Source organism: Neltuma alba, unplaced genomic scaffold (genome assembly GCF_004799145.2).
Source record: "Neltuma alba isolate B1F8T4 unplaced genomic scaffold, ASM479914v2 tig00012629_pilon, whole genome shotgun sequence".
Lineage (NCBI taxonomy): Eukaryota > Viridiplantae > Streptophyta > Magnoliopsida > Fabales > Fabaceae > Neltuma > Neltuma alba.
In genome coordinates, this window is record NW_021637069.1 from 1 (window position 1) to 9,167 (window position 9,167).

General features: G+C 35.9%; 1 protein-coding gene and 1 pseudogene across 1 annotated transcript; both read left to right on the forward strand.

Annotated features, from left to right (window-relative positions):
• Positions 1-6: 6 nt before the first annotated feature.
• On the forward strand, positions 7-3,151 carry LOC114729366 (aspartyl protease APCB1-like; the record flags this gene model as incomplete). Its single annotated transcript, XM_028916360.1, has 8 exons — positions 7-45; positions 443-672; positions 758-997; positions 1,180-1,330; positions 1,430-1,515; positions 2,111-2,225; positions 2,298-2,370; positions 2,785-3,151. Coding segments are annotated over 8 exons (1,056 nt in total), but the record flags the coding sequence as incomplete, so codon positions are not given.
• Positions 3,152-5,530: 2,379 nt separating this feature from the next.
• Positions 5,531-8,197, forward strand: LOC114729341 (lysine-specific histone demethylase 1 homolog 1-like; annotated as a pseudogene).
• Positions 8,198-9,167: the final 970 nt, after the last annotated feature.

Consider the following 9,167-nt stretch of genomic DNA (forward strand, 5'->3'; position numbering starts at 1 on the left):
TTAACGTGGATTCAGTGTGATGCTCCGTGTAGAAGCTGTGCAAAGGTAATGTCTGATTGTTCATCTCTAGAGTGTCAGTCAATTTCTCAAGATAATTTTATGTATTCATGTGTCATCAATCTCTGTCAAATTAGAGGCATATTGGGGTGCGTCATATTCTTGGATTGAGGTAGGATTTTAGCTTCTCATTGTATCTATATCTAGTTAATATGAACATACATGAAGGTAATAATTGGAATGTGCGCATATCCTGGAAAACCGTTTTGACCCAATGCATCCCTCCAAAGGAAAAACTAAAAATAGAAGCACAAAAATATGAGAGAGTATAGATGGTTAAGCCAACGAATAGAATATCAGCTGATCATAATGGTTATTTTTCAGATTTTAAATGGGTTTTTGAGATGGAAAAAATTTGTTTACTCAAAGGATATAGTTGATTTAGGGAGCACATCTCTTATACAAGCCAGCAAGAGGAAGCACAGTAGCACCTACGGATTCTCTTTGCACTGAAGTTCAGAAAAATCAGAGGCATGGAAATCATGACAATTTCCAACAGTGTGACTATGAGATTGAATATGCAGATCATAGCTCCTCCATGGGGGTTCTCGTTAGAGATTATCTTCATCTTGTCACAACAAATGGGTCCAAGGCCAATTTAAATTTAGTTTTCGGGTATGTATTTACATTTCTGTGACTCTCATTTTTTTTGGATATGTGTGTTCCATAAAAGTGCTGATTGTACCATTTCCATTCAAAGGTGTGGATATGATCAAGAGGGCTTACTTTTAAACACTTTGGCAAAAACAGACGGAATCATGGGACTCAGCAGGGCTAAAGTCAGTCTACCTTTTCAGTTGGCAAGCAAAGGGATTATTAAGAATGTGGTTGGCCATTGCCTAAGTAACCATGAAGCTGGTGGTGGCTACTTGTTCTTGGGTGACGATTTTGTGCCATATTGGGGTATGACTTGGGCACCCATGGTCAATGTCCTTACCACGTGAGTAGAGACCTCTGATGTCATTTCATAATCCCCACATTAATGTTTATTTCTTGATTTTCTGCATGTTTTCATTTGTGGTGCACTCTACCTGCATTTTCATTTCTTACCATCTTATTTGAGGTATTTGCGATTCCTTGTTTTGATAGTCTTGACTTCTACATGGAATATATTCTGTACAGAGATTTATACCAAAGCGAGATTCTGGGATTACGTTATGGAAATAGCCTGCTTGGTTTAAATGGACCCAGCAAAGTAGGAAAGGTGGTTTTTGATACTGGCAGTTCTTATACATATTTTACAAAGGAGGCGTATCTGAATCTCGTTGCTTCTGTGAGTTCTTTTTGTCTATATTGTATACCATCTGGATAACGATGAAAATTTCTTCCATTAAATTCGATGAATTTCATTGTTATGCATGTATTTGTGCAGCTTAAAGAAGTTTCTGAGCTTGGACTTGTCCAAGATGATTCAGATACAACTTTGCCTATTTGCTGGCGAGCTAATTTTGTGGTCAGGTATGAGAAATCATCTGATGGACCACGCCTTTGGATTAGCTTCAAGCTGTCTTATTTTTAATTTCTTTTGCCAGAACTCTGTTTTTAAATCATTGTTCCTTCATATGTTCTCTTCTTACTTTCTACATGGTTTCTCTGATCTTGATCTTGACTTCTGCATTTTTTTTTCCTGTAGACATGTATCCTAGGCACTAATCAATCTCCAACGTCTATCCCAATCCCATGTCCATTTGAAATATCAAAACACACGGGGTATATTCATAAACTGCTTAACTATCAATCCTGTAACCAAATAAAAAGAAACAATGAGGTATTTATCTGATTTATTCAGGAACTGGCTCACACATGAAGCAATCTTCGATTGCAGCTAGACACATCCGATTTTTCATATTCCAGTGCCATGTCCCATTTTCATCATAATGTCCAAGATTAGTTCTTTATTTTTGTTTTTCTAACGCTATGCTGTTTTAACTTTTGTTTAAAATACCTCGAGAGAAAAATGGGTATTATATTCTTTGCTTCAGTTTTGCTCACCTTAGAGCAACATCAATCATAATGACAGTCTGCTTTATATTTTGTGTATATATACATGCAGATCCGTCAAAGATGTCAATCACATCTTCAAGACTCTGACTCTTAAATTTGGAAGCAAATGGTGGATTTTGTCCGCTTTGTTTCATATACCGCCGGAGGGTTATTTGATTATAAGCGTAAGTATATGTCAATTTTAGTTCCAACCATAGTGTGAATGCTAGTTCCTTCAACAAACTGCTATGCTGCAGAACAAAGGGAATGTATGCTTGGCTATACTTGATGGCTCCGATGTACATGATGGATCCTCAATTATACTTGGAGGTAAATGAAAGCTTATCTATGTTCAAGATAATAATGCATATGGATTATTTTATATCTTATAGTCAAATAATATACATATGGATTGCTAACTACTCCAGATCCTAAATATAGGAGTTAGACAAGAGATTTGCTTTGGTAACATTATTCACTTTATCTTCTAAATTTATAATTGTTTTCTAAAATACCCCTATCGATCGTACATATTAAGAAAGTTTACATCAAGTGTAATCCCATGTACATGATTAGAAATGATATTTAGGAAAATCAACATTAATTTGTTATTAAAACTGACTAGACTAATTTTTTTAATATCTGTAAATTGGTTATCTGGTTTTTATATTAAAGACTGTAAGTAATACTTGAGAAACTAGAATACCCCTATGCCTAATGTCTTTATGCGTTTGACTTTTGCAGACGTCTCATTGAGAGGATATCTGGTTGTATACGACAATGTGAACCACAGGATTGGTTGGGAGCGAGCAGACTGTGCAGTGCCAAGAAGATTGAGAAAGTCACAGAAATTCGTACCCCAGTAGCAATAGCATGCCCTGATTCTCTCACCAAGAGGTGGAACATGTTATTATATCTTTTATCATTTTCCCTTTCATATTCTGAGGTGCTTTGAGCAGCAACTCGTTTTTCTAGTTTATTACAATCATATCTTTGTACAAATCTATCACCATCTCACTGTGTATATGTATAAAATAAATACGAGCGCATATATGTAGCACAAACACACAGACTGATAATGAACATCAAAGGTTATTGTATTCCTCTACCACTACATATCTGACTGATAAGTGGGAACTGGAAAGTAATCATCATTTCTTAGTTTGTAATTGCGTCGCTTAATAATAGATTAGTAACAAGTTTACTTTGGAGATGCATGTAATACAAAATTATCTGACAATATGATTAGCGTGCTTTATTTTTTTTTTTTAGAATTTTATATTTTTATTATTAAATTTAAAATTAAGAGGAATAAAAAATTAATTTGTTATATAAAAAAACTTATGTGAGTTGGGTTTTAAGGGTTTATTAAAGTTTACATGCTTTCTTACTCAAAAAACAGATCACCTATCAACAAGGTCTTCATATTGATAGTAGAATTTAAACTCATAATTTGTAAGTTATGAGTCGACTCTTATCAATTAGATCAACTCTTGTTAAATTAAAGAAATTAATGTTGCGATCACATATAATCAACTTTTTTCCTGAAAGCATCAAAATAATTCTTCAAAAAATAATGGTCTTCTATTGACCGGGCTTCATCTTAATAAAGAGTTACGACAACTTAAGTATGAGATATTAAATTTGTGAAATGATTTTCCACGATTAAGGCCCTCTATGACTTTAGTCAACGTTTCATGGTAAATAGGAGTGCTAATTTTCACTTACATTATTATGGGAAAATTTGTTGCTCATTTCCAAGATGAAAATAGTGAAGAAATTTACTAGCGGTCTACCAAATATAGGTGTTGATTATCTTGATTCTTTATACATTTTTTTAAAATATTTTTTTTCACCAAACATGATCTAACTCTTCAAGAATTTACCATTAAGATCAAATTTGCAAGTAACACTAATTGATTTAAAAGGCAAAACAACATTGAATACAATGGTTAACTTCATTTTGGCATGAGCATTTGTAAATGTATTAATATAATTTAATCTTGATAGAAAGCCATAAATAGAATAGAATATTTTTCAACTTGATATAATTAGACGTTGGATTTCATGATGAGTTATATTATTTATACTCAAAAACAATAAGAAATTGCTATAAGTTTTATATTTTAGATTCAGATATGGAGACAGGTGCTCATCTTAAAAATATTAAAATTAAAATATAAAATAAATAGTCAGATTAAATGACTACACTCGAAAAGTAAAATAACAACATATTTTTGTAATAATTTCTGACTTAAAATTTTAAAATTCAACAATCATTTTTTGGAGATTTTTCCAATGTGTGTATACTAAACTGAGTGTTTTGTTTTCTCTTATTATTTCTATTATTTTTCTTATTAGTTAACCCATTAAATATAAATTTTCTATTTAGTATAGATTTCCAATTTGAATTTCCTTAAAAAAGACTTGGACTTAATTTACATTAACATTTATTATGCATTGGAAGAAACTTGCTTGGTGCTAACCCCCCCCAAAAAAAACTTAATTAATAAGCAATACTTTTTTCAATTGTAATAGATTAAATGATTAATCAGAGTGATTGCATGTTAAATGGAGCACAGTAACTAGCTCAAAACAGTGTGGAAAAAGGAATACTACTGCACAAATTATATTTCAAAAATTAACTTTTCTTTTCTTTTTCCTTCAACCGAAAATGAGCTTCCCAGTTCATCTCTTTGAATCGTAATGCCATGGCTATGATTTTTCTTTTAATTAATCATGTCACATTCAATTATAAAAGAAAGTAATAACTTTAATTTGGTAAAACTCAAGCCAGTCAGGAGGTATAAAAAAAACTAATTATTTTGTTGTGATTTTGTCTCAATTAAAACTTGATCTCTAAATTTTAGCTCATTGTAACTTAGTTTTATAATTTGGGCTCAGTAGTTTTGACTTAACATAACTTAATCTTTAATCATTTAAAAAATAAAATTGTTAGCACTCAAGTTATTCTTTAAACTCAGGCCCTGTTTGGTAGAAAGCATTGAAAATGAGCAACAAGGATTGTGATTGCAATTGAAAAAAATCATTCAAATAGTATTTAGTATGAGTAATTGCTTGTTATGTGGAATTAGGCAAACTCAGAGGTGTGATTGCAGAATACCATGAAAAAGGTATTCCTCAATCCCACATATGGGCTAATCTCATATAACAAGCAATTTCTTATATTAAATATTTTTTTAATAGATTTTCTCAATCCCAGTCTCTATGTCTATGCCTAATTTTTAATGCTTCTTATCAAACGGGATCTTAGAAATTAATTGAATTTTCAAATAAAGTTGGAGGATGAGCTACAACTCTATTGATTGTTGGCCATAACAAACTTTATGATCAAATAGTTAGTATTTTTAACAACCAAAAAGAAAAGTTTTCTGAATTTTTTGATTTATTTTATTTTTGCGTTCGAGTTTTGAGTGAGATATTCGGCTATCGAGAAGTTGAGAACAGAACGTACTTAAAACGGAGAGAGGACCATGGAACTGAAGGGCAAAAGGCCTCAATGGATTCGACGACGGACACTCCGCAAGAACAACTCGATAATCCGAACGCTTCCGATGACTCTTCGCCGGAAAATGACATCGTTCTATCCCCTCTCCCCTCTGAGACCCCGCTTCTCGATCTCCAGAATTCACCGGAAGAAGACCAATCTTTGCCCAAAGAAACGACATCGGAGGCTCTCGACGATTCTTCTGATCCCGTCCCTGAAAATCCCGTTGAAGAAAACGCTCCAAAATAGTAACCGAAGCGCACCATCACCGGCGGAGCCCGGACCCCCGGCCAGGAAGCGTAGGCGGCGGAAGAAGTTCTTCACTGAATTCATCGGAAACACGTCGCTTTCTAGGAACCGGCGATCTGAAGTTGCGAAAGACTGCGACGTCGAAGCACTAATTGCAATCTCCGTGGGCTTTCCAGTGGACTCTCTGACGGAGGAAGAAATCGAAGCCAACGTGGTCTCCACTATAGGTGGGACCGAGCAAGCGAACTACATCGTGGTCCGGAACCACATTCTGGCTCGGTGGAGAACTAATGTGTCGGTTTGGTTGACCCATGATCACGCCCTCCAGTCCATTCGGTCAGAGTACAAAGGGCTGGTTGCGTCGGCTTATCGCTTTTCTTGGAGCATGGTTACATCAACTTTGGGCTTGCTCCAGCTATTAAAGAAGCAAAGTTGAGGTCTTTTGATGGTGTGGAGAAGGGTAATGTGATAATCGTTGGTGCAGGGCTTGCAGGGTTGGTTGCTGCAAGACAATTGGTGTTCATGGGATTCAATGTTGTGATCTTAGAAGGTAGGACCCGCCCAGGGGGACGGGTGAAGACGAAGAAGATGAAGGGTGATGGCGTTGAAGCTGCAGCAGACCTTGGTGGAAGTGTACTCACAGGTATAAATGGTAACCCCTTAGGTGTTCTTGCAAGGCAAATGGGTTTGCCTCTGCACAAGGTGAGAGATATATGTCCTCTGTATTTACCTGATGGGAAAGCTGTGGATTCTGCGATGGATACTGGTATAGAGGTTTCGTTTAATAAGTCGTTAGAAAGAGTTTGTAAGCTTAGGCATGCGATGATTGAGGAAGTTAAATCAGTGGATGTTTCATTAGGGACTGCACTCGAAGCTTTTCGGCGTGCTTACAAGGTTGCTGAGGACCCGCAAGAGCGTATGCTATTTAATTGGCATCTTGCAAATTTGGAATATGCAAATGCTACTTTAATGTCTAATTTGTCAATGGCTTATTGGGACCAGGATGATCCTTTTGAAATGGGTGGTGATCATTGTTTTATTCCTGGGGGTAATGAGAGATTTGTCCGTGCCCTTGCTGAGGACCTTCCTATTTTCTATGGAAGAACTGTAGAGTGCATCAAATATGGAACTGATGGGGTATTGGTATATGCTGATGGACAAGAGTTCTATGGAGACATGGCCCTCTGTACTGTGCCATTAGGAGTTCTTAAAAAGGATCGATCGATAGAGTTTGTTCCAGAACTTCCTCAAAGAAAGAAAGATGCAATTCATAGGTTGGGTTTTGGGCTGCTGAATAAGGTTGCAATGCTGTTCCCGTATAATTTCTGGGGTGGAAACATTGATACATTTGGTCATTTGACTGAAGACCTGAGTATGAGAGGTGAGTTTTTTCTATTTTATAGTTACTCTTCAGTTTCTGGAGGCCCACTTCTCGTTGCCCTTGTCGCTGGGGATGCTGCAATTAGGTTTGAAATGATGATGTCACCAGTGGAGTCTGTGAGAAGGGTAATGGACATTCTAAGGGGTATTTTTCATCCTAAGGGAATTGCTGTTCCAGATCCTGTTCAGGCTGTCTGTACTCGGTGGGGAAAAGATCATTTCGCATATGGATCATACTCCTATGTTGCTATTGGGTCTTCCGGAGATGATTATGATTTCCTTTCAGAGACCGTTGGAGATGGCAGAGTGTTCTTTGCAGGAGAGGCTACTAGCAAACAGTATCCTGCAACAATGCATGGTGCGTTTTCAGTGGAGTGGAATGAGAGAGGCTGCAAATATTATGAGAGTGGCCAAGAGAAGGCTCTCAGTTTCAGTTGACAAAAATAAAACTCTTTTGGAGGGAAGTGATGATTTGAACAAATTATTTGAGAACCTGACTTGACATTTGGGAGTTTCTCCGCATTGTTTAATCCAAAGAAAAATGATTTTGATTCTAGTTCATTACTGAGGGTAAAGTTTGGAGGATCATTTTTGGAATCTAGCTGCCTTTGTCTTTACGCCTTGGTTTCAAGAAGAGGGTTGTTGAATTAAGTGAGATCAAGGGAGATGAGAACAGGATAACAATGTTGAACAACTTTGGGGTGAGTTTAGTTGGGAGGAAAGGTTTGAGTAGTGATGCAGAATCTCTTATCAATGACATTAGATTGGCTAGATCGAACCTTAGTGATGCAGAGAATTCCGTGCACAGAAAGGAAAGTTTACTTAATGGCTTGGACAAAAAAGCCTCTTATTAATTGTATTCAATTTTTCTTTTTCCTCGAATTAATGAATTCTTACTATCTTCCCCTCATTTGCCATTTTCTTTACCAATGATTAACATAGTTTACTTTTTTTTGTTGCTGATGAACTGCCTTATTTATGATTATTTAAATATGAAGCGGAAATCTTCCTTTGCTGAAATGGTCATTGAAACTTGTCAAGAATTAGTGTATATTCATTTGCAATAAATTCTGTATTGGAGTGTATATAGCTCATGTTTCATGAAAACTGTCGTTAGTTGTATAATCAACTTATTGGAGGTTGAGGATTTTGCATCTATTCAGTTTGGCTTCATTCAAAGATGGCGGAGCTCGTAATGAATCTCCAACGCTAGCTCACCACATTGCTTTCTTCAGCTGTAGCTCAGGTATATATTAGAAAAGGAAGGGAAAACGGATCCATGATTATTTTTTCTTTTTAGAAGAGATGGCTATGACAAAGCCATATATGAGAAAAGGCAAACAAAGAAACTTGCTTTGCTGATCCTAAACAATCAGAGGAGCATCGACAGGAGTACAATGTCCCTGAATATTGTGGGCATTCTTGGCGAACCAATTAGTGCATCTATTAGCTTCACGGTAAACATGATCAAGCTTGATATTCCAATTCAATGCCATGAGTCTCCTAATGTCAGTCTGTTAAACTTCAAGTGGGAGACCAGCTACATTTTCTGAGTATCAAATTTACTGTTTCTGCTGAGTTACTGGCGATTACGATGCTTCCAAGACCCTGAAGTCTTGAATCAAACAGATCCCCATCCCTCAAGATATGCCCTGAAGTTCTGCTTCAATGTTGCTTCCGTAGCTTTCTCATGAACCCCTTAACCAATGTTTTAAAAGCCGGACCGAAAACCGGAAAGATCAACGGGTCATGGTTCAATCGGTCGGATCGGTCGGACCGTTCGGTCAGACTGGTGACACAATAATTAATTTAAAAAATATTATATACATAAATTAGTATATATGAAAAATATCAAATTATTAAATAATTTAGAAATGCATTTAAATAATCTAAAATTATAATAAAATCATTGAAAATGGACTAAAACCTTATATATTTAATTTTCTGTATGTTAAAATATTTAATGATATTACAAATTATCAATTCATTC